General features: G+C 42.1%; 1 protein-coding gene across 1 annotated transcript in view; it reads left to right on the top strand.

The window, feature by feature from the left end:
- The window catches only part of LOC125000115 (copine-8), a 95,576-nt gene that overhangs the window by 9,963 nt on the left and 59,033 nt on the right, over nt 1-26,580 (top strand). The window contains exons 2-4 of the mRNA XM_047575487.1: nt 15,560-15,600; nt 19,527-19,573; nt 21,846-21,949. Of these exons, the coding sequence (XP_047431443.1) occupies nt 15,560-15,600; nt 19,527-19,573; nt 21,846-21,949 (192 nt within the window). The remainder of the gene's footprint in view (nt 1-15,559; nt 15,601-19,526; nt 19,574-21,845; nt 21,950-26,580) is intronic.

The raw sequence follows: 26,580 nt of genomic DNA, 5'->3' as shown, positions 1-26,580 counted from the left end.
GGCCCGCGCGCACGCAATCAGAACGCAGTTGTGTACCGCTCCACTACTACACGCAGAAGTAATAAGTGGAAGGGTAATGACGGCCTTGCCCTCAAGGTTGGACAGCTGCGGTGTTATTTTAAAATGCAGGTGATAAAACGTGGCCCCAAGGACGCGAAAACCTTTAACATCAGCGGCTGAAAAGCGAGCTAACTGTAACGTTACGTCACTCGCTCCTTCGCCACCAATGGCTGCGGAAAGTCACTTTGAGAAGATTTGCACTCAGCAGATTTTTTGTGACTGCTTCGTGCCTCTGTGGAATGAGACGCTGTAGTTGATTTCACTTGACAGGAATGGAATTTAGACAAACATTATAACATGGTCGAATATTACGACACAGTTAAAAGACCAGCCCCATTTTTGTCTGAAGAATACAACTGGCTTTCTCTAGTCCCTCATTTTCCTTTTCACAGCGTTTCGTTTGCAAAGCATCACAAGTTTGTTCTCCCTGTTTGTTTAGCAGTTAACAAACCAGCCTAGGGTTGAATTACTGGAACCAAGAGGACTGGACTTATAGCAAGTTGTTTCACATATATGTGATCACATGGGTCTTGCATTCAACGCTCCCCATTGTGGCATTATAATCTAAATAATATCCTGCAGTGTGTGTGTGTGTTGCGCTATTATATTGAAATAGCACATTATATAGAATATCTCCTGATTAGGGCTGGGCGGTATACTGGTTCATACCGAATACCAGTATTTTTTTTTTCATTTTGATATGAATTGTTAATATACCAGCGTACTGGTGTGTTTCAATGTAGCGCTTCTAAACACAAATGGTGCGACTGCGTCGCTGCAAGGTGTGGTGAAGATGGAAAGGTCTGAAAAATGAAGCGGCAGAACGAGAGGACCATGAAGTATCTGCGTTGGTTCTTTGGGTGTTTTTTAGGGTGTTCAGACGTGCCCAATTTCTGGGGACAGTGCCCGTTTTGGATGATGATGTCCCCCGTCTAAAGCTGTCCCCAAAAAATGTCCCTGATTTTAGCTTTTTATGAATGAGAAACAAAAACATTACGCGCAGGCTACAATTACTACGGTAGCCAGTTGCACCGCTATTGACATTACAGGCATAGCAGTTTAACCTCCTGAGACATTCCGTCCTCACATGTGGACATTAGGTTTTAGGTTTGTGCGCTTATTCTGCAGACAAGGTACAAAACCTCATCAAATTTTATGGTCGTAACGTGTTTATTTATGGTTATTAACCTTTCCAGTTTGATATGACGTACAAATCTAACAAACTCTATGAATAGTAACGAGCTGCGACGTCAATTACTCATTTGACGACACTGGAATTTCATTGCTTGCAATTCTGCTTTTGCTCTGCCATGTCGTGTATATATATATATCGTATATTCTTACACTTTCTTGTACTATATAGTGAATAATCCCCATGTCCACTTATGAGGACATGTTCTTTTTTCCCAAATCTACTTCCTGTTCAAAGACGATGCTCAGTTTTTATTCTTCTAAGGTCCTAATAATGACGCGCACACACACGTATCCAGTGGAGGTCCTTGAAAAGCATTTTTATGCATAAATGAGCTGTCAGACCTGCTGACCTCTGGGTCGAACAGGCGTTAAAAGCTCTTCTCAATAGGCCGTCAGAGAACGCTCTGGAGTCCCAAGAGAAAATGAAATCATCGATAACTACCAAGATGTACAGCAGAGAGCCGGTGGGAGCAATTGAACTGAAGGACAGTGTACGGGCTGGCACCTAGATGATGCACACTGTACGCGCATTTCATAGCATTCAAACCCTCATGCGCTCACATACACACACACACACACACGCTACCTGCCTTCCATCAGTCAGACGGCTGATGACATTTTCAACACACACACAAAGAATACGGTCACATTTGATGCACTGACATTTTATTTCCACATTGATGTCGATTTCCTCCCGTGGGACATGAAGGTAAAACAAAACAAATCAAAGAGTCTCTGTAAATTTGGCCTGCCCAATTAGATATTTTGACATTTCGCGTGTGGAAAATCATCCATATCTGATCTGACTCGTTCCGTTACAGCGCCACGGCACGTCTGGCTCTCGCGTGTCCGCCGCGACTCAGACTTTGGAAGATCTGACAAGTGAGATTGCTTGACATACAGTAAATCACCCTCACAGCCCCATTTATAGCGGGAAGAAGACGGAGACAGAAGGGAGGGCGAGAAACTGGCCGGCCTAATGAAGTCATCTCCATCCCGGTCACATAGCACAGAGGCTGTTTGAATTCCTCCAGGGATGCCGCCTCCCTCTCTGTCTGTCTCGCTCTCCCTCTCATGTAGAAGCCCCTGGCCTCGGTCTGCACATCCAAGCATGTCTCTTTGCATTTCTTTTTTTTTGTTCGTTTTTTCTTCCACATGCACAAAGACACGCTTTGCCTCTTGTTGATTACGCTGAATGAGGGCCGTGGCGCGCAGGTAATGGAGGAAAAAAAGGTAACAGAGGGGAGTCGGAGAAAGACAAATACCTTCACCCTCAATCCTCTGTGCTGCCCTCATCATAGCAGCTACGCATGCACGCTTGCGAGCTTACACACTCACGTCAGTCTGTGACACAGTTATTCATGCAGACGCGTGCAGACACGTCAAACCACAAACCAACCGGTTACACACACACACAGACACACACAGTTTGGCTGTGTTTCAGCAACACGTGATCATTTATCGTGTGTTGACAGCGACGTTGCATGACAAGAATATGCCTTTCTAAAAAAGCTACAGCAAATATTTCCTATCATCAGGAGATCCCGTTGTGTGTGTAAGCATTTGACCTTTGTCCGCGTTGTGCAGTGACAGTCATACATACGCCAGTGACACGTGTGTGATGGGGGAAAGTGGGCGAAGCCGGACTAAACTGCAATGAAAGCGGTGACAAAGGCAATTAAGGTAAAATGCCGCTGGCATGGATGCGTAGCTGTGCGTGAGCGATGTGTGTTTTGTTTGCTCGTGTTTGCGTGTGATCGGATAGCGGCGTGGCGTATTCCGGCGTGTGTGTGTGTGTGTGTGTTGAGATGTTCTCTTGGCTCTCCCAGCCCTTGTCAAGAAGAATTAGGGCAGCCCTCTTAGAGAAGCAGAGAGAGAATACAAGCTGCTGATGCTCCCCTTCAATACGAGTGTGTGTGTGTGTGTGTTAGCGTGTGTGTGTTAGAGACTGGGAGCGGTTTGTGCGAGCTTTTCTCCAGGCTCTGGAACAAATGAACAAAATTGGACTGATCACTAAAAAAAAAATAATTAAAGAGAGAGGTGGTGGGAGGGAGGGAGGGGGTTGCTGGAGAATTGAACATGAAGGAGAAACCGGAGAGATGCAGGTACCTGTGGCATTGTGCTCAGCGACCTGTTGAGAACGCCCGAGCATGCCCAGTCGCCTCCTCTCGCTCCGTATGTTTCCAAGAATATGCCTCGTCTGTTGCTAAGCGTGGCCTCATACGCACATTCAAACGACAAGGCCTCTCAGAGTTGAGGAGATTACGATGTGGCACACATTTGACATTTTGGATTTTATAATACTTCAGCGTCGTCAGCAGACAAAGGAGTTTTTTAACAGATTTAAAAGAAGAAAACGGCAAATCACTCCTGATAATTCCAGTCGGCGGTCTTTGTAAATAACCATTATTTTTGCTGTTAACGTTTAATGAGACGAGTCCCAGTGAGGTGAAAGAGTCTCCTGCCCTGCCAGACCCCTGCAGCAGTCTTTTAGCTTCCCTCAGCTCTGGTTTTGGCTGGTATGTACCATAGAGGAAAATAAGAGTAACTGCCTCTTTGGAGTGCAGTTAATCTACACCAGTCCTGCTTCCCACCATCGAAACAAAACCCAGATTTTATGAGTAATTTTTTAAGTGAGAGCTCCAGCTAAATCTTATACGTAAGCAGCAATCATTCGCTATTACACAGGATGAGATGTCACAATCCATTGTGCCAAGATCAAAACTCATTTAGAAGCCCAGTCCAACTGAAAAACCAGCAGGCTACCAACTAGCAACCAACAACAAGACACCAGTTAACTAGCCTAGCCAACAGCAGTAGGAAAGAAGTGATGGGAAATGCTAATTGTATAATTGTACTGCTGTGAACAACAAAGTATTGTGATCTTTTATGTGACCTATTTGAACTGTCTTGACAGATATTGTGCAAGACTTTTTTTCCCTCTCAGAACTGGAACCATTGCATCATTTATAAATCACAGAAATTTATATTTGCAAAGATGCGGTTTTAGAAGGTACAGCGTCCATATTTGAACCGTTGTCTACTTTACTGGCTACAACTTTTTTTTTTAAATCATTTTCAACATCAGACAACATCTGGTCGTGGAAAACGTGGTTCCTCAAATGGCCACTTGAGGCTGGCTTCAAACGCGAGTTGACTCCTATAGACATATTATGAAAAAAATTCAAGGCATGGTCGCTTTAGATGACCACTAAGAGCATTTTCCAGGTGTTAGCAGTCTGACTTCTGACTCCTCTTCTCCACTCACAACTCCAACTCTTTGCCCATTTTTGAATTAGCCAGAAATTGGGAGGCGTCAGGTACAGCCAAGATGGAAATGAGCCGGAGCCGCTGCACTGAGCATCAAAATCTTTCTTCAGAAATCCCGTGGATAACGTCATGGAGGGTTCCTCCATCTTTAAATGCAATCTTTGGATTTCAATATCACAGTTGCATAATTGAGGAAAAAAACGCTCACGAGTTGTGAGTTGTGAGGCATAGCTAAGGTGGCAATGTCCAGAGGTATCATAAAGGTTATATAACAGGAAGTTGATCATCTGTATGCAATCAGTGCTTTATTGGCCAAGCATGTTTAACCCGACTAGTTGGTGAAGTCACGGAGCCGTGAAGATAAATCTGCTTTTTTCTGATGCATGTATACGGTTATTGTAGCATTGCAGATCGGTTCTGATCTTGTTGACTGTGTACATAGACACGGTTTGTTAGGTTTCAAGTATTCATTAGGTAAAATTACTTAAACACTTGCATTCATTTATGCATCAGTGCGGTAATGGACATCAGGAATATCTGAACTGGAAAACCACTGGACCGTACACAGGTTACTTCATGTGGTTGGGTGTGAATCTACATACGTGTGTGTAACTGTATCTAGTTCAGTGAGATGGTGTAGTCTCCACAGAGCCGATTCAGGTCACGGTCAAACTGAGAGAGGGAGAGAGACAGACAAACAGACAGAAGGAGAGAAGGGAAGAGGAAGAGGAGGAAGAGGAGGAAGACGTAAAGCAGAAAACAGGAATGAATGCTCTGGGCTGTCACTGAGAAAACCCCTTCTCCCCCGAGATAGAGGACAGAACACGAGACAGAAGAGGACTTGGAAATAATGAATAGCGTAGCAATAAAGAACAGGAAGTACATGGATGTAAAAGAAGTGAAAGGATAATTCAAGACATGTGAAGACGGCACGTTTTTTTGCAGGTTGAACAAAGCGAACCGGCACCAAATTACCAACAATTATTGACTGTTATCTTAAAAAATAACTATTATTAATGACTTTGTGTCTTTCTGCGTTCCATTTATTTTGAGCCAGTTTCGGGGCTCCACTCCGTCGTTATATAATTCAGTTCATGTACACTGTTGCTTTTTCTTCCTCAAAATGTCCGTCATGAAAAGTGTCTGTTCAGAGAGTTCAATATGTCGCAGCCCATTGAGGTCTCTTTCTGAAGATACATTAGCCTAAGCAGCAATGAGCTGCAGAAATATTCTAATGAGTCATGATGTAATCGGATGTCAACCATTTTAATGATGTGGGCGTTAATTCAAAAGTATTCATATGCAGAGTTTAGGCCGTTTTGGGACGACTGCTTCGACTCTCTTTAAGTGAGATTGCAGTTTTGTTTTGTTTGGAATCCTTGTTCTGGAACATTCAGTATCCTGTCACTGTCTATCACTTTACTTTAACACATTCAAAGTTTATTTACCTCAGAACTCAATATAAATACAGCTGACATGAGGTGCACCGTATGGAAGATTCTACAACATAGGTCTTTGACAGGGGGAACCGTGACCCCTAGAGGGTTCGCGGAGGTACTGCAGGGAGGTTGCAAAATCTTTGGTTGATTTGACATTTTCTATACATTTTTTTTATTCAGTCCTATTCAGTCCCCAGGTGAAATCCCATGTATGTATGTGTGTTTATCTTCACGGCAGTTGCACAGCCACCTTACTGTTGCACAAAAAAAAAAAAGAACATTTTAACCTGTGCGTTATTTGAATAGCTTAAGGTCGAGTTCATTATAGAATACATATAGTAGGTAGGGGTCTCTATATAATCTCTTTATCAGTTTGGGGGTCTGTGGCCTGAAAAACGTTGAAGACCCTTGCTCTACAATGTTGGTAGATGTGATATTGGAACTGATGCATCCATGCGTAAGAATCATTTTGCGTTACAAGTTTTTTTAATGTACTCGAAACTGATGGGGTGAGAGATGTTCAGTGGGAAAAGAAAGAAGTTACTTTGCGAGGCAGCTGGATTCTTGTGGGAATTATGAGATCACAAGACAGTCCATCCTGCGGGCGTTGAGCCATGTGCTTTTGGCTGATTCTTTAAATTGCGGACCGGTCAGTTTGCATCATCTATGGCTGTGTTTTAGGTTTATCTGTTCTAGATTTGCTTTTTTTGAAAATGTTTTTCCTTACAAAGAGAAAGGTCAAAGACAGAAAGGTGTACCGGCACGTTTGCTAGGTTGGAAAGCTTCATTGGCCTTTGTGTTTTGTTTCTTTTGCTCTGTCCAATGACGAGGTTTTTTGAAATTGTTTTCCTTTACCAGAATGTTTCTGAGGAAGACTCTTTGGGTCCCTGACAGTTTTTGGTGAACTCAGGTTTTCTCAAAAAATCTTTAGTTTCCATGGCTAATTCCACGATTAAAAAAAAAATATATATTTTCAGACGTTTCATTCGTCAGAGGTGGACAGGTGTTTCGGGAGCTGAGGCGCATGGCAAAGCTTTCCATTTGCCAGTCAAACCACGTTCCATCTCTCACCTATGGTCATGAATTATGTATAGTGACCTAAAGAATGGCATCGTGATACTGGGATCAGCCTCAGAGATGGGGTGGTTTGAGCTTGGACATCCAGAGGGCACTCAGAGCAGACCCACATCTCAGGGTCAGTTGAATTGGTGTGGACACCTCTGGGGAAATCTAGACTGGCCTGGAAACGCCTTGGGATCCCCCAGAAAGAGCTGCAGTAGTTCAGTGGTGTTCACTGTGTCTGTACAATTAATAATATGTTACCGTTTACCTTTTTTTCAGGCATTGATTTCTTAGATAATAGGAACAGTTTCTCATACCTTGACATGTTTTGGCAGAAACGTCAGAAGGTGTCACCTATGATAAGGTCTCATCAGGTTGATGTTACCGATGCATGACCACCCTGTCAGTTTTGACAGCCGTCATTGTGACTGGACGGTCACGCCTCCTGTTGTTCATTTGCCTCTTCCTGGCCACTTCCTGGTCTCAATTGCCTCTCTGATCCAATATTGTCGTCTTCTGTGCAGATGGCCTTGTCCCAGTCCACGACATGATTCTCTCTTTGCGGACGGTCATGGCTGATTTGTAGCTTTCTTGTTGTGCCTCTTCTTTTATTGCTCTCGTTTGTCTTTTTTCATCTCCTTCTCACATTCCTTTTCGTGTTCTTGTTTTCGTGTGCTGAATTCCCCCCTGCCTCTGGCATTGCATTTGCCGTTTTGTTCAGTTTTGTCCTTAGGGTGTATGGGCATTTGCCGTAGTTTTGTGTGAGGTTTGACCGGTGTGTCTTTTATTTCATGACTCTCTGGATGCGTTCGGTGACCCCTCTGACATAGAATAGCGTCACCACTCCTCTGCCGCCTGGTTTGTTGACGTGTTTCTTTGGGCGGTGGATGGTCACATCAGCTCATAAGAGCAAACCTTTCACCTTATTGTCGGTGAAAGGAAAGTGGACGCTTCCGCTGAAACATGTCGGAGGAACCTGCCATGTTATGTCCATGAGGACGACATCTGTAATTCCTTGTGTAGCCTGCTGCCGCCATGACTCGACCTCAGATCTTTGTGTATATTTAGCAAAAGAAAGAGTTCTGACTCTGTAAATTGCGTCACACATTTAAAGGCATCCTTCTATCAGCGGCAGCAGCAGCGGCAGCAACAATAACAAAACGTTTACAGCCTAGAGAGGCGCCGACTTGAGCCACTGCCGCCGCTCTCTGCACCTCCATGTTCTGTGGCTTTTAAACCCCCTCCTCTTTCACACTCTCACTCTCAACTTTTTTCTCTGCCCGTGGTTAAGTCTGGAGTCCAAACGATAGAAATAGAGCAGATCAAGACACAGTCTCAAACATGCACTAAAGCTTCTCCTTGCTGCTCCAGCACAGTTTTTGGACAGCTAATTAGATGACTAGTCGCTCTCAGACAGTGTGCAACTCTTCCACTCAACACCTGGACAGTTTTTTTTTGTTTTTTTTTAGCTCTCACAAGTCTGTCCTTTCCCAGTGAAGTGCTCATTTTGTCTTTCCTTTGCTTTCTTTTTTCCGTCTATTAGTCTCAAAATTTCTTTTTCTCCTCTCCTCTCCTCTCCTCTCCTCTCCTCTCCTCTCCTCTCCTCTCCTCTCCTCTCCTCTCCTCTCCTCTCCTCTCCTGGCTGCCCTCTTGCATTGGGCTAAAAACCCAATTTATTTCTGTAGCGTAGGAGAGGATGGTGAGGGTCCCGGAGGGGGTTTGCTGTTGTGTCGTCAAGGTAACACACAGTCAGGGACGTGGCCTCTCAAGCCAGTCCACTGCGAATGTATTCATTAATTTAAAAATAGGAGGGGAGAAATGAAAGGAGAGGAGCAGAACAGGAAAAAGGGGAGAGGGGGTGGAAGTGAGGAGAGATGAAGTGAAAGTGGGGGGGGGGATGGATGGGAGGGAAAGGTGGAGGGGAGAGAGAGGGAAAAAAGAAAAAAGAAAAAGGTGAGTGCCACAAATACCTCGGCACTGACGGCATCCCCTGCCTGCTCACCGAGCCGAGCGGAGAAACCACACACACATGTAGCAACTGTCAGTCAAGTCACTCAAGTGGCTCCAATTGGCTGTCAGCTGTTGCCATGGTAACCCATCCCATACTCCTCTGTTATCATGCTGCCCCCACCCCCCCACAAACACCCTCCACCCCAAATAAGCAAATGCACAGAGGTGTGTTTCCAGTGTGTGTGTGTCTGTGACCCCACACTGAAGCTCCGTCAGACATTTGACATAATTAGAGGGTTGTCATATTAGCTGAAGATGCTGCCTCACCACCTCTCCCTGTCTTGTGTGTTTTTAAATTACCGCTCCTTGTCTGTCTTTTCTCCCTATTTGTCATTCCTGCTCCCGTTTTTTAATTTTTTTTTCACTCTCTCTGAGAGAAGCCAAAGGAGGGAATGTGCATGTAGTCTAGTATCGTATTTCACTTCCTGTTAAAGTGATTGACAGCTGTCACAGGTGATGGATCAAGTAGGCACGGCCAGGATGGCAGGGGATTGTACTGGTGTAGTTTGACCCGGGGGAGGAGGAAGCATAGTTTTGACAGCGATCGGAGATCACCACTGTCGTGTGCGTCCGTAACTTTGTGTGTCAGCGACTCTGGCTGCGGGGGTTCGCTGGTGTATGCGTTCACTGTAGAAGTAAGCTACACCTTTGAAGTGTGCACCTGAGAGGTGGGACATAGGAGCTAAAGTTTGAGTTGCTTTGGGCATTTAAAATAGCATGCAAACATTCTTGAAAACAGCGTTTTCTCTCGGGGCTGCTGCGTTCATCCTCAGTCACGGCGCCCCCCCTCCCGACTGACTGGCGCGCCGAAAAAGGCCGACAGAGTTTGAACCTGCTTGTCAGAAGTGTGTGGGGAATTCTTTACACGGAGGCTCGATAAGATGCACGCTTTGTGAAAAAGGACAGCCCGATATAAATATATCGCTAGCATGGCAATTCTACTTTCCAGTGTGTTATAAGCGGTTTCCTTCTATCCCCGTCGACTTTTCAAACTTCTCCGTGGGTGTAAGCAGCCTCTGAAATAAATAATACAGCTGCATTTCCATTTACAATCTGCACAAGGCACTGAAGGTGAATCATGCTCAAAACTATCCAGGCTAATTAGCAGTAGACTTCAGTAAAAACCACCCATACTAATTAGGCCTACTCTGAATAAAACTTGACTTTTGTGTTGAGGTTAAAGTTCAGATTTCTTTTTTTTTTCTTTCATGTATAGATTCCATGTAATTACGAGAAAATATTTGTCAAAAGGTTAATGGTCGTCGTTATGCTTATTATTTATTTGCAGGTTAACTGATCTACTCAGAAAATCCTTCCATTTCTAGCACGCTTCAATTTATGAACTTGCTATTTTGAGCTACGATGAGTGAACGAAACTGTATCGGAGCTGCAACTAACAACTGTCCAAACATAAAACCTTCGTTGTCTTATTTTATCCAACCAATAAGTCTAAACCCCAAACTGGTGACTTCTGATTACATACTTTGGTGGTAAAACAAAAGGCATTTTAAATGAAATGTTAATGATATAGCTCACATTTTTTAATTAATTACAGTGTTAATTAATGCGTCGGCTCACACATTAAACATCTGGTCAACTGCAAACTAATGAAAAAATCTGAGAAGCTCATCTGCGCTGGTTTTGTGAGATTTTTTTTTTTTCTCACAGCTTTATCATCTGTTGACTTCTGTTTTGCATGTATTTGTCCTAATGCATACATGCAGTAAATTTAAAATAGCACCGATACTGTAAATACACTTGTGTATCGACAAGTGGACCTGGACCTGTGAGCTGGGAACATGCTAAGTGCTAGATAAGAGGGAGGCGTTAATGTCTTTAGGGTTTTAATCAATGATTGGGGCTCATTGGTGTCACGTGTGCTCTCTGGTCTTCCGTGCTAATGCTATGTAGGAGAGCGCCTGGGAAAACCGCCTTGCGATGTGCCTTTTTTGGCACCTGACTTTTTGAAGTGTCCTTCTTAGACGCAAGTGAATTTGTAAATTTAATACATTTTAATGAGTTACATCAGGAGAAGGATGAATGAGCAACGCTAGAATGAATGAGAGCCGGTTTAGAAGTCAAAGGTGGATGAGAAACAAGAAAATGATATACGTAAACGCGCCAAAGCCATAAGCCTATGGGTATGTGGCATACGTATTTATCATATGCTTTAGTAACAAAAACAGCATCAAGTGAAGATTACATTTCCCCACGGTGAGATGACAGTGTTTTGGAGGAATTTGATAAAACACTAACGCGGTTTCAGTCGGGCACATTTATTCCCGCAGACCTCTCTGTGACTCGGATGGCAGCTTTTAGCTTTTTCCGCTGCCTGCCCCTGGATGAAAAGAGAGAGGGAGCGAGCGAAAAGGAGAGAGAAGGAGAGCCATGACTCATTCACATTACCCTCTGAAGTGGAAATCCTGAAAACGTGTCTTACTCACACATACAAAAACCACACACACACACACACACACACACAGATGCTGCGGCCGGCGTGCAGGGGGGAGCCCAGGAGCCCATTTGGAGGTGCCACCATGTGTGATGTGCTTTGAGCAGCAGCCAGTCACAGGCTGTGGAGCCTCAAATTCTCTCACAAATGGAGGAAGTGTACATTAACTAACAGCAGCACCGACTCAGAGTGGGACTTCTAGCCACCAGACTCATTTTAGTTCAGCGACCACATAATGCTAGTACATAATACCTTAGAAATAATCACAACTCACAACTTTTTCCCTTCGCACAAATTGTCTGTGCTTTTACAAAACATTTTATGAACAACCTGAAATGTCTGAAGTGGATTAATAGAAAATAGGAGTTGCTTTTGTGTCTTTTTTTTTTAATATAAAGACACAAAGGCAGTTCTTTAATTTCACATGAACCCATGGAAAAATAATTTACTATTTGAAGAAGCCATCATGCTTCAGTTAATCCGCAGGGCTTAAAGAGTTATTTAATAATCTTTACACAATGCTAATAGAATACAGTTAATGCTATTTGCTGAGCGTGTGAAAAGCTCTGTTGGAAACCTCATTTGGGCATTCAAAACAAATTACTGCACTCTAATTAAAGGCCAAGGGTATATAATCCTGCACACTCTTCTTACTTTTAATTTTCAGGACAAGACAAAATGCTCATTAGGAATTGTTTCCTCCAGGAGATGGACTTCTTAAGAAAAGTTACTGGGACAGAGATGAAACAAAAGAGACCAGTTGGCTTATCATTAAACTTAAGTAATTATGACTACATATATAATATAGTCCAGTAAATATACATTTAATACATGAGCAGGGTCTGTTTTACTGCATTGCAACTAACACCTCCACTGTAATGGGTGAATACATATTCATTTCCTTATTTCATTTTGTTGACTCTTTGTTGACTGGTGTAGATAAAAGAACGTTTTTATATGTATCTTCTGGATGGAGATTGAAATGTGCAGATTTATGTAGTAACAGAACACTTTATGCCTTTTTAATTTGAATTGTACTGTTTTAGTGAAAGTGGCAGTTACATAGAACTGTGGTTTTATTCTCTTTGGTGACACCAGTGGCAACAAGTGGTAATGTCAGGTGTTTTTCTTAACCTTGGTTCCCAGAGATCATAACTTATTATTATGCATTGTTGATGATGTGTGGGTGTTAGGACTGTACTTGGTTAGATCAAGCGGCAACCTCCGGGTCTGAGCGTTAAAGCCCATGCAAAAGTGCAAAAAAGTGCAGTTCATTGAGTGGCCACTTGAGGCTGAAAAGGGAGCAAATCCCCATAGATCCCCATGTTAAAAAGCCCAACTTTAAAGCATTATTAAACATGTTTACAGCCTGGTCAGAAAATGGTTTTCATCTCAGTAATTTATTTCACTATTCATGACGACTTTTTCTAAGTCATTCGTTTATTTTTATTAAGGTTTAAAATTCTGCATAATTAAGGGCATTCCCGCTTTGAGTGACCGGCGGTAGCCAGAGCTAACTGGTAGCAGAGAGTTGAGTGGGCGGGTCTCAACGTCCGACACGACTTCATATTTCCATATTTGGAATTATCTGCGTGTGGGTGGAGAAAAGTTCATCCAACATGGCGACCACGGGCTCCGCCCACTTCATACTTCATTCTTGAGGTTCAGAATCCAACGGGTGATGTCGCAATGGGTTTGTCCATAGTGCAGTCATACAGTCGATCGGCAAGTTAGAGAATAGTTAGTTCAAAAAATAGATTTATTATGTTTATGATACGTCATATTTTTCATATTCTGTTACTCTGCCAATTGACATGGACCAGTGCTCTTTTACTGTTAAAAGTAAAATGCTCTTTGAGGAAACCACAGCACAGCTTGCAGTTTGTTCATGTCAAACTGGACTTTTCGGTTTCATGTCTCTTTGTAATACAAACAGTTTAAGGGACATCTTCGGTCAATAACCCGGCATACTTTAAGGAGTGTAAACTGAACTAAAAATAGAAGCAGTATTTCCTTGTAAATGTCATATCATGTTTTATTGTTTCCGTATTGCAATGGTCAATGTGCACAGCAGGATAAGAAGCACTATCATTACAGCTTTAACACACAACAAAATAGGTCAACATGAGCATTTTTGTGTGTCTTTGGATTATCGGTGGAAACGCAAACACCCAACTGAGCTGAAACATGACACCTGACGCTTGCCTACTACAAATAACTGCACCAGAAGTGCAGCAAGTCATTACGCATGCTTCACGTCCCGTATAACTGATGCTGCCATGTACAATTGAGTTAGTGAGCTGACAAGTAAGACAGCGAACAAGCAGGAAGGGACCGAGTGGATACCAGAGGTGTTTTTAGTTAGAGAGCAAACTCAAGAGGGCGAGACGGGGAGAAAAATGCCATAGGTGGTGTTGATGAGTTGGCAAGTTCACACAAGAGAAGGGTAGACGAGAACAGACAGAAATAGAGACGTAGACACAACTGAAACTGAGCAGAAAGAAACGCAACCGCTGCAGTTAAGAGACTGGAAACCCGAAAGCTAACAGTCTCGGGACTCTCCAGACACTGATGGTTTTAGCTCTTTGTCTGAGAGCCTTTGAAAGTCCCTGCCAATCCCTGGGATTTAAAGGATGAAGGGATCCACATTTCAATGCCCCTTTCTGCACCCGGGGCTCTTCACATCGGCTTATTAAGATATATAAATAAAAAAGAGCAATTTGAAAGATTTTAATTCTTCTAGAGGTCAGTGCTTGCAAATTTAACCTCACTGACAAGTTGGCAATCTCCTTCCCTTCTCCTTTTCTCTCCAGACCGCTAGGTGCTATCTTCACCACTGTCCTTCATCTCATTATTCCAAAATGAGGATTAATGATAAGCTCTCATGCCACTTTCATCACGGTCCGTTTAATTTTCTCCGACGCTACTCTGCCTACTGTTTCGGGGGAACATAAATTCTTCATGATTGTAATAACCATCATCTTGGCTGAAACTCTGAGACGAAGGACTGCGCGGTACCAGAGAATGGCAGCTTACACCTTGCGTTTTCCAAGCATGAAATGAGGAACCATAAAAACCAAAATCCTCAAAAGTGAGTTCAGATTTTACTTGGCCGTATAACTTGATCTTTTCCGAGCTGTGGTTGTTCCTAGTATATGTAGCCTTACTGAAGCAGGAGTAGTAGTGGTCCATCTGTTGGAGACTATTTTCAGATGCGGATTAATACACATTTGTCGCCCTGGTGAATATTTATGGTAGCAGGATGGTGGGTTTAAGATATAAAAGAGGCTACTGGTTATCTACGTTCTCATAACAATGAACCGTGTGCGTCACTCCCCTTTATGAAACCAGCTCGGTTAGAACAGGCTGATCTGATAGAGGGAATTTCAATCTGATTGAGACTGGTAATGTAAAATGCGCAAAACATGGAAGTAGCAAAACGTTTAGGTGTTTGAACAAGTAAACTAAGACATCGTCTTCTGTTGAACAGATTCAGTGTAGTCAGTAAGCTTTGACTTCCTGCTTTTTTCTTCTTCTTCTGTCATATTTCAGGCAGATTTGATACTCAACCCCAGGCAGAACTCTTTTGTCAGTTAAGTTTTGTTGTGATTAATGTGGACACAATTACGGTATATGTTCTCTTATCATTTTATTTAGTTCACGCAAAACCCTTAAGCTCAAAGATGAGCGATGTGTTGACAACAAGCTGCCCATGTGAACTGTTTACTTTACAGAACAGGTTTGAATCACACAGATAACAGCTGTTATCTTGGTCTTTTCATGGGATGAGGAGTCGATCGTCTGAGTTTAACGTGAAATATTAATCACGAACACGAGCTCTGCTTCAGTATAGCGGTCAATGCTGTGGGGAATACAGGATATTATTTATATTTCTACACCTCTTCCAACGCAGCGCGGCGATAACGTGCCCAGTCACAGCCAGCAGAGTACATACATAGTTAATGTGTTAAAAGCCATTAGTGGCTCCATTTAAATGACAAATGTTTTCACTCCTGACCGAGGTAATTGTCTCTCTAAGCGTTTTTTCTTTTTCTTTTTTGTGTCTCCACAGAAACCTGCTGGACAGAGACACCTTCTCCAAATCAGACCCAAGTAAGAGCCACCGCCTCTTTGTCTGTCTGTCGCCCAGGACGAGCGAGCGTGTTTGTTTCAGTGTGTGATTGTTTGTGAGAAAAAGTGAAGAAAAAGTAACGGATAACACGAGGGTAAAATAAGGGGAATACGTACACCATAAGGCAGCGAGAGATTAATTAGCGATTGAATGAAGGTCTTTTCTTCTGCTGTGTGCAGTCGTGAGTCAATCCTTATGTGTTTATTTTTTCACTGAGTGTGTTGGCTTGGCTCGAGGCAGTCTGACTAATGCATTAGGTCAGCTAAGAACTTTGTCTCTGTAGATTCACAGAATCAGTGGCCGCTCTCCCACAATTAAAATCAATATGATAATACTGTCGGTGCTAGAGCAGTAAGTCGAAGGAATGGTTCAACATTGCGTAAAATGCACCTATTTGTTATTCATGGAGATCAGTACTGCTCTCCTGTATGTCCAAACTGTACGCTCAAAACAACAGACCTCACTTATTTAAGACTTGACTCTCTGAGGACTGACTCAATCTTGTTAGACTGCTCGAGCTGTTTAGCACATGTCCAACCTTTATCAATGAATCTTGGTGAACTTAATGTACTGAATCAGCTTTATCACCGACTGAATCTTTTAACAGTCGCTTCACTTGTGACCTGGTGCATCATCGTCGGCTCATCCTGTGATGCACGGCATGCTACTTTCTACTGACGTGACGGTTGCTTACACATAGATTGGACTAGCAACAAACTCAAATTAAGTCCACTGAACGTGGTGCCTGAACAAACCGATACAATTTTACAATCTTAGCTTTGATTCACAGTGAACAAACTACACAGTTATCAGGGCTGAGTTTGTATATATATATATAATATCTGAACAATTTTATTATATAAGTATATACCATTTTCTACCCTCTTCTACTACTGTTCTCTCTGAGGGTTGGAAACCTTTTACATTGACAGAATATGTGTTGTGTGAGAATGATGTTGATTCACTCATCTAACTCTGAGAAAGAATGAGTGTTGCTGATTATGTGCTTTTAGACGAAGATCATATTTTAACCTTAATGCCATTACTTGACAGGTGTTGCCCTAACTACTTCCATCAGCACTCAATCGAACAGCTCTAAATCAACTTGGACCGTGTTAATTAGGCTAAATACTGTTAGCTTTTAGTCTGTTAGCCATGCACTAAGCTATCCACCTTCTTCAGATTAAAGGCATTATTTTGTGTTTACTGTTGATCTTTTTCTACTGGTGAGATGGACAGCTGAGCTGATAAACACGATAAGTGCTAGTGTTACAGGAATAGTAAACAACAGATAACTTGGACAACGGAAGATTTATTCTGAGATAGAAAATACATTCTTGATTAGTGGTGGTTATTAGTAAACTGCCATTACAATCAGTCACGTCTGCTCTCCTAGCTAATCAGTTAAATATGCTGATATATGGAATCCTGAAAATGTCACAGTATCATTTTAACTTAAAATCACTTCTTACAATGCCAGAACTTTTAATTCTCCGCGACCTCACCTGCACGTCATCTCCATTCATTCACTGTGATGTGACGGTATCCACCGCAGCAACAACTATCCGGGTCCACTAGCATGGATGTAGGGCGCTACAATGAGTTCTTCTGAAGCTCAGCTATTACTGTATATGTGCCAAATATCTTTGGGAAATGTCAAGAATGTATGAAACAACAGAAACTACTGAAGCCTAATTTGTTTGTACGTAAGATAGATAAGATAAAACATACGATAAAATAAGATACGATACGTTACAATATAATATGATGAGACAAGTTACAATACGTATATACATATAATGTGATAAAATGACATAATATGATACAATAAGACAAGATACGATATGATACGATAAGACAAGTTACGATATGTTCCAATATGATACAATAAGACAAGTTACAATACGTATATACATATAGTATGATAAAATGAGATACAGTATTGTACAATATGATACAAGAAGACAACATAAGATATGTTACAATATGATACGATAAGACAAGATACAATATGTTACGATACGATAAAACAAGATATGATATGTTACAATATGATACGATTAGACAAGTTACAATACATATAATATGATAAATGAGGTACAGTATGGTACAATATGATACAAACGATACAAAAGACACAATAGTATGAAGTACAAAGTATAATGCAATATGATACAATACAATATACTGAGAAATTTAGCTATTACAGCGACATGGCAACACACTGCGAATGCATAAGTCAGATAAAACAACAGAATAAGGTGAGAGAAAAAAACGACATAAGAGCAAATATTTTGAGGTTACAGAAATAGTCGCTGTACCAAACGTACTAACTTCAGTTTGGTGGAAAACCGATCAAAGTTAAGCGGAAAAACAAAAGTGTTGTAGGCTGAATAACAATATTCTCCAGCAGGAACTTTGCTCTCAAGGAAACAAATACAGAATGGAATCATAAATAAGTACATTTCCTGAGACATACAGACGGATGTTTTGTCCAGAGGATGTCCGTGTCCTTTACTTGTGGAGGAAGCTCAGCGGCAGTGCTAACAAATGCTGACGCTGAAGAGTCTGACCGCGGCAGTGACAAAGGACCTCCGGAAGCGCTCCGTCTTGCACAGTGGTTGCAGCAGTCTCTGAATAAAGGAGCTACATGAGGTCCCTGAGGTCTCCGGCAGAGGCGGGAGGGAGTTGTTCGGGATGTTTGACAGTTTGTTGAACATCCTCCTCTCACCTGCCAACTGCCCCGAGCCTAGAGGACAGCCCAGGATGGAGCTGGCCTTCGTTATCACTTTGTCCACTTTTTTCTCGTCTGTGTCCACATGACTGTGTGTGTGTGTGCATGGGGAGTGAGGATGCAGCAAGATCAAGGTTAGGATTCATCTCTAAAAAAAAACCCTTGTTGTTATCACAGATCACATTTGTCATCTTGAGGTATGTGTGACAGCGGAGTCATGATATCAGGACGACTTTCGGTGCTCTGTAATGACTCAGCAACACACACTCCCGGTCTGCACAAACACAGTATGTCAGCACGTTGACGGTAGCATGGGATAAAAATGACTCAGGGTAATGATGATGACAGTGATTAGGTGGAGGAGGAAGAAGCCCGAGCTTCAACCATACATTTGGGCTTGCTTTAATGCTGAGTAGCACTCGTGATTGCGCTGAGCACGGCGGCTTCGGTCTCCTGATCTGAACCAGCCTGACAGGAGAAAAGAGCAGGGAGGTAAAGGAGGGAGAAAAAAGAGAATATTGAAGTGGCTGGGAATATAGAGATACCTCCGATATGACACTTGGTGGTAAAAATACCTTCAAAATCTAAAGAGCGGTGAACCAAAAAGAAATCGGAGGCTCCCCGGTACAAGTAGGGAAAAGTCAAATCCAAGATTTTCTATCTGTTATTGGTTTAACTCTCTGTTCTCCAAAATATGTCCCGCCTGTGCCTGACGGGTGCAAAAGCGATATTTAATATGTCTGCGTCATGTGTTGACATACCCCACTGTCACTTATCTGAAAGGAACATCAAAGGCCTCTAGAAACGAATTATATGAAGAGTGAGCGAAGTAAATTGCCTTTTAGAGATCGGTCTTGTTTCGGGAAATTGCATAATGGCCTAAAATGATTTCTTTCACCGTCTGAAGACGGGAAATCTAATACTTACATTTGGGCTTCATGAATAAAACTATTCGGGCGCTTTGATGTTGTTTTGTTACGTCTAATTCACGTATTTATAGCTTATTAGTCGTGTTTTAATGGATCCATGAAATACCATGACATTTGAGTTAGTCGTTTATTTATTTAGCTGGTGTCTCATGGAGCTTATTAGCAAACAAATAAGATAGTTTGTAGGAGTGTGAGCATGTGTAGTTAATTATTGATGATTTCATTCTGTCTCTGTTCTTTACAGTTTGCGTTCTCTACACACAAGGCATGGGCAACAAGGAGTGGAGAGAGGTGAGTGTGTGCATCACCAGTCAGTGTCATGGCGCCCAATAAGCCGTCCTAAGTTTGACTGGTTCCATACAAATGGATAAAATTTAAGAGCGAATGTTTTGTACTATGAATATGTAATGAAACAGAAAGGAATAGAAGGAACACGGTTGCCCATAAGGTTGGGGGGAAAATAAGTACTTTTTACCTCTTCTCATGCATGAAATGTCATTTGTTCCCAATCGATAAAGTGTAATATCTTCTCAAAACTTTATTGATCAGTTTCTTCCAACATACACTCACTGGCCACTTTATTAGGTACACCTGATCAATTGCTTCTTAACACAAATAGCTAATCAGCCAATCACATGGCTGCAGTTCAATGCATTTAGGCATGTAGAGGTGATCAAGACAACTCGCTGAAGTTCAAAGTGAGCATCAGAATGGGGAAGAAAGGGGATTTAAGTGACTTTAAATGTAGTATAGTTGTTGGTGCTAGATGGGTTGAGCATTTCAGAAACTGCTGATCTACTGGGATTTTCACACACAATCATCTAGGGTTTACAGAGAATGGTCCGAAAAAGAGAAAATATCCAGTGAGCGGCAGTTGTGTGGACGAAAATGCCTTGTTGATGTGAGAGGTCAGAGGAGAATGGGTAGACTGGTTAGAGATGACAGAAAGGCATCAGTAATTCAAATCACCACTCGTTACAAGCAAGGAATGCAGAATACCATCTCTGAACGCACAACATGTCCAACCTTGAAGAAGATGGGCTACAGCAGCAGAAAACCACACCGGGTGTCACTTCAGGCAGACAACAGTTCACACCAAACTGGACAATAGAAGATTGGAAAAATGTTGCCTGGTCTGACGAGTCTCAATTTCGGCTGCGACATTCAGATGGCAGGGTCATAATTTGGCGTAAACAACAACATGAAAGCATGGATCCATCCTGCCTTGTATCAGCAGTTCAGGCTGGTGGTGTAAAGGTGTGAGGGGTATTTTTTGGTGCACTTGGGGCCCTGCAGCAAATGTGTGATGTGTGATCATGTCAATACGGAACAAAATCTCTGAGGAATGTTTCCACCACCTTGTTGAAAGTATGCAATGAAGAATTAAGGCATTGCTGAAGGCAAAAGGGGATCAAACCTTTTACTAGCAAGGGGTACCTAATAAAGTGGCCGGTGAGTGTATAACCATATAAATAATATATAATGCATCTGAAAAACCAAATTATGCCAACTTTATGGGTAACAGTTTCAGAAAGAGTCCTTATTATATTAGAGGCGACACTTGAACAACTGAAACTCAACAGAAATGTAGCTTGTCCCTTGTTTTATGAACACAGCATAAGACTTTTGTCTAAATATGGTTAGTTTGAACAATGGAATGATATAAAAAAAAAATCAATGGAAATGTGTCCAATAGTTGTAGAAACATTTTTCTAAAAAACATGAATATCTGCTCATATGTCTGGACAAAAGTTGAGGACAGACTAAAATTCTAATCAGGTACATCGACCAGTTAATTTAAGCTTCCAGTTAAGTTGAATTATTGCTTGTTTCACACACACACACACACACACACACACACACAACCACTACTACAATTATGTTGTAGACTGAAGACTTATTGTGCGTGTTCATGATAAACGTACGCAACAGGTTAAGGAAGTCTATCTTAATTATGATATACCTCGACTCTTTAATTAACAGCCCTCTTCTAGTTTGAATAGAAACAACCGTGGACAACTTGCCTGAAAGCACTCATGTGAGACTGGACCGCCATCACCAGTGTGTTCCTCTACAATGAATATTCATGCATGCAAATGTGGGTTCAAATCTTACAGCCCCAGTCATTCCCGGATATTCATAGTTCTGAATAGCCCGTCGTCTGCATGCGTTATTAAGAGGCTAAGTTAAATGCCAAACCGGGACCTACCTGACCCCTATTGACTTGATACTTCAGCTGCTCTGCATTCATTACTCTAAAGCTGTACATAATCTTCTGTAACCAGCCTCCCTCCTGATGTGTCTCCTGAGGAAAAAAACTGCAGGTGTTTAGATATTTGCATGAGTCAAACTTCGCGGAGGGCTTGTAAAAGCTGTGACTTGTGGAAGGTTAAAGCTTTAAAGCGCAACCGGTGAGAGGCAGAAGCAGCAATAGATAGAAGACTGTGCAGTGTCAAACATTATCCAGCAAATATGCTGCGTTTCAAAATGGGCTACCTCGAGTTTTCTGTAAGCACTGTTCTTACTGGCGTCTTATCTCTCTCTCTTTTTTTTTTTGGTCTAGTTTGGGAGAACGGAGGTGATTGACAACACGCTAAACCCAGACTTTGTGCGGAAATTCATTTTGGACTACTTCTTTGAAGAGCGGCAGAACCTCAGATTTGACTTGTGAGTAACATCTACACCTGTGCTGCGTGTCTCATGTTAATATTTTGCTTTCAGTCACTCAAGGTTAAAGGCCTTTTCTTTTAGAAAGCATCTCTTCCTGAAATGTGAATTTGTCCAGAGGTGAATAAGTGAGACAAAGCGTTTTTAAATCAGTCCAAGCACTGTCCTAATCCAGCAGCGCAGCTGTTAGCTTTAGCTTAGCATAGGTGCGTGACTGGTTTTTAGGTGCTGGCTGTGCTGGAATTTTCGTAATTACTTATTGTTACCTGTACATTCACATCGAGTACAAATGTCAGTGCAATTAACACGAAGGCGTTGCCTCTGGGAAATATAGACTTGGGGTTATGATCCGGGAAAGCACCACTGCCGACACAAAGAAACCACGCAATTAGCCAGTCGTTCGCAAAAGTGATGACTAAACTCAAGAATTTTTCTGCGTGCCTGGTTTTCAGATGCTGCGTGGTTTCTTTGCGTCTGGCAGTGGTGCTTTGCTGGAATATAGTCCCAAGTCTATATCTGCCCAAGGCAACACCTTTGTCTTAATTGCAATGACATTTGTACTCGATGTGAATGTACAGGTAACAATAAGTAATTAAATTTCCGGCAAAGCCAGCACCTGAAAACCAGTCACGCTGGTGTGTTGACGGAAGTTGGGGGAAAATTCTTGAGTTTATTTGTCACTTTTGGGAACGACTGGCTAATTGGCAACACTACATTACAGCGACTATGCTAAGCTAACAGCTGCACTACGTCTGGCCCGATTTAAAAACAGTTTTTCTCACTTATCCAACTCTGGGGAATAGGGTGTGACTAAATTTCACATAATTACCTTTAACATCAGTAATTATGTTATGTTCTGAAAGTATTTTTATTCTAGATTTTATTTAATTGCTTTCATTTACACAACTGTCTCCTACTTTATGGTTCTAAATTACTCCCAATTTACATAGATGAGAGAAGGTTAAGTAGATTGTAGAATACAAGAGTTGCTTAATTAACATTCAGTCATACCACCTGTCAATTAACCCATTATAAAAAATGCAAGAATAAGAACTTTGTTTCTTACAGGTAGGATGAGAAGATTGGACCAAAAAAGAGACAAAATCTGTGCGGTTTCTTTATCTTAGTACATTCTTCTTTGACATTTAAACGTACAAAACAGTGTTTATTAAAGAACCTCTCTGAACACTGATGTAATTTTTCTATATTTGCCAAGAGCAGCTTTCAAAGCAGCGTTGGCATTGGTTGAGTTTTATTTTTACTGCTGATACTTTCCGGCAGATTGCTGAATTGGCCTGTGTAGCTGTAATTACAAGTAGATCCTCCAAATTATCCACAATGTAAAAGAAGTAAAACATTATATAAATTAACTTAAATGTTTAGGGCTCTCAGGAGTTAATAGTCCACGCCCATACATTTTTTTATTTTTTTGTATTTTTACCAATGGCTACATCATCATACGTTGCCATCAACACTATTCTCTCTATTGGTACGAGCCAGCTGCTCCTTATTAAGCCGACCGTCTAGGTGAGGGGATTCTCTTTCTCACTTCGCTCTCACGTCGCATTTCCCGTTGAATTAAGGAGGGATTTCAGTGGCTTTATTTTATTAGATGGAGATTAATTATATTATAATCTATGAACCAGGGAGCCACTGCGCCAAACCAGCTGGGATCCGAAAGTTAGACTCTACGGAGAGGAGCTAGTGTGTCAACGTGGATGTGTTCGTCTGCGGAGAAGGAGGGGTGCAGAAAAAAATAGTGTGTGTGTGTGTGTGGGTGGTTGCATTCCTATATTTGCACACGGAGGCTTTGGTATCTCTATTTTAGATTTGCTCCAGGTCTGTTTGATGCTTCGTATCTCTGAATATTAATGCATCATAATCCTTGTTTCTAGGGAAATTAGAAGACGTGTGCAATATGTTAAGTAAATAATAATGTTTCACATCTTACTAGGAAATATTAGGTTCTTGTGTCACTTTCTTGGGGGTAGCGGAGATAATTTGCGACTGGTGCGTCGTCTCTTTTTGTGCAGGTAGTATCCCAGTCCGTGCACACGTGTCGTAGAGAGCGCTCCAGCATCTTTGGCTACTCACAGTCACGGTACATACACGTACGGACAAGGGAAGTGTAACGGGGTCACGTGGCGGTCAGCCCAAGACATGAGCGAAACTGATGTCTGCTTCTTGTGTCTGGGTTGCCACACACTGCGAGTGACCACGGCGGCGCTGTGCTCCTGCGTGCGTGCGTCCGCGGCTATGTGCGGGGTTTAACGGGTAGCCATAACAACCGCAGGTTCTGTCGGATGGTGGGTGGGATATAGGATTAGACAGATTTCCTTCAGGGAAAGAGAAGCATTTAACCTTTAATATCTACTCTGCCCGCCGCACTCGTGAACTCGCGCCGCGTCACGATCGGAACAAAAATTGATGCGTTAAAAAAGAAGAAGAAAACATGAACGTTAATGCACAAATAAGGCAAATGATTGGATTTGTGTTTCGGTTCAGTGATTTAACTGCCTTTCACTGAATTGAAACGACTTCTTGGCTTTTGCCTGTTGGTTTTTGTATGAATCACCTCCAGTGGCTGTTACTGTTATAAATAGCACTTGTCTGGAAGCTGAAGCGTACTTGACAATAAAAAAGTATAAAAGCTTTTATGTAAAGCCAGAAACGCACATGGCTGCGCACACCTTCTACTTGACATCCTTATTTGTTATGCTCAGGAAATGTAGGGACGTGTGTGTGTGCGCGCTTTGCCTCGATGCCTGCTCGTCAGTTAAGGTGACTATAAATGAATGAATGCCTGACTCTGTGCTTCTTGAGTGGTTTTCTGAATGGATCTGAGCTTCTGATGAACAACGCAGAGCTCCAGCCTTTCTGTGAGTTTGTGTTGTTGGAATGATATGCCGCGTGTGCCTTTGTCTGTGAATGTGTCTGCTTGTGTGTGTATGTGGCACTAGTTTGCTGTGGCTCTCATCAACAGCTGTAGACGGCCCGCGGAGCATAACAGATGATAGCAGATGAAATGTTTCCCTCGGGCCCCCTCGAAGCTGGGACCTGTATGAAAACAGAGCAGAAGTTATGAAATAAGTACTACAGCGTGGCCTGCACTGTGTTTAATAGAGCTGCAAGCAAGTAGGCTTCTCCGGTAATGTAGGAGTTTTTAATTCTACTGCTTATGCCAGCTCTTCTACATTTACACGACATTTGAAACACGTACGTACACAAAAAGTGTAGCTGTGGAAGGTTTCAGTCCTGGTGGATTTGACAACACCAGTAGATAATTGTAGCACGTGTTTGGTTTAATACTACAAGTCACCAGAATTTTTATTGTAGTTAAACAAGTCACTTGGTTACGGAAGAGGATTAGGGCCACTGTGAGAAAAAAATAGTGAGTTCTGACCTTTTTCTCAGAGATTAAAGTCAGAATTCTATGATTAAAGTCTAAAGTCAGTTTAAAGTCAGAACTCACTTTTTTTCCTCTTCCGTACTTGGTCTTTATTCCTCTTGAGCCCAGGGCGTTTTGGGCCATTTTGAGCTACTCTTGATTTTGACGTTGTCCCAGACTCCCAGTTCTCGGTGATGCAAACATCACAGTTTTCTCAACAGCAGTGCCTTCACGTGCAGTTGTGAACGGTCCTTTCTTGTGGCGTTGCTTAAATGCTCAGAGTTCACGAGCTGCGATGCGTTTTCACAAATAGCCGAGTTGTATAGAATTGTCCTCGAAAGTTGACGTTTCTCCCAGCCTCTTCTCATTATGCCTTCCTGCATAAAGTTACCCCGCAGCTTGTTAAGAAAGCAAGCCTCAGTTTACTTATGGAAGGATTTCATGGACACAAGTTCCCATCTCAAAACCAAGAGCCTACAAATTTACATTTATTTGATGGCAGCATTAAACTCAGCCACCATTGCCTTATTAATTTATTGATGGATAACTTTAAAATACTTTTTTAAATTCAAACTTCTTCTACAGTTGTTGTTGAAGCGTTTCTATTACACGTGGTGAAAGCCTGTATAGTGTTTCCAGTTGCTGCAGACATTAAAAATGTTACACCAGGCTGAGATAGTCGCTGATGATATAAAATGACTCCATTTAATCATTTTAAACATTCGGTTGCGGTGTGGATTCAGATTATTTTAGACATCCTAATACACCCAGGATGTGCTGCACGTCGTCCCGAACGTTCTTGCAAAGTAGCTAAATTGCCCCTCATCTCTCCCCCAAAGTGTTACCCAGCAAAGGGCAATCCATTTTTAGTGGTGGCTGAAATGACCTGAGCTGTGAAATGACCTCAAATTGCTGAGTGAATGGCTCGTCTGATTGCTTCTCGTTCTTTAGAACTGGAGGGGTAGTAGCTGGACAAATTCTTCACTCTGCAAATATTGTATATGTATGAGAGGCCTGCAGTTGCAACCGAGACATAAAAAAAAAAAAAAACAACATGAGCAGAGTTAAAAACGCAAAAGAAGACTTAATAACGCAATATTTCTCGCTGTCTGTTTGGCTCATTCTCTTGACTACCAATTAGTCCATTTAGTGTCAGTTTAATGGAGTATGCCAGTGAACCCGCATCGCTGGGATGTGAAATACCCAGAGCCTCTGGTGAGATCTTTGGTGACAAGCTGCTTGG

Source organism: Mugil cephalus, chromosome 22, assembly GCF_022458985.1.
Source record: "Mugil cephalus isolate CIBA_MC_2020 chromosome 22, CIBA_Mcephalus_1.1, whole genome shotgun sequence".
NCBI classification, from domain to species: Eukaryota; Metazoa; Chordata; class Actinopteri; order Mugiliformes; family Mugilidae; genus Mugil; species Mugil cephalus.
The sequence above is the reverse complement of the archived record's forward strand: the minus strand, read 5'-3'. Positions and strand labels throughout refer to the sequence as shown.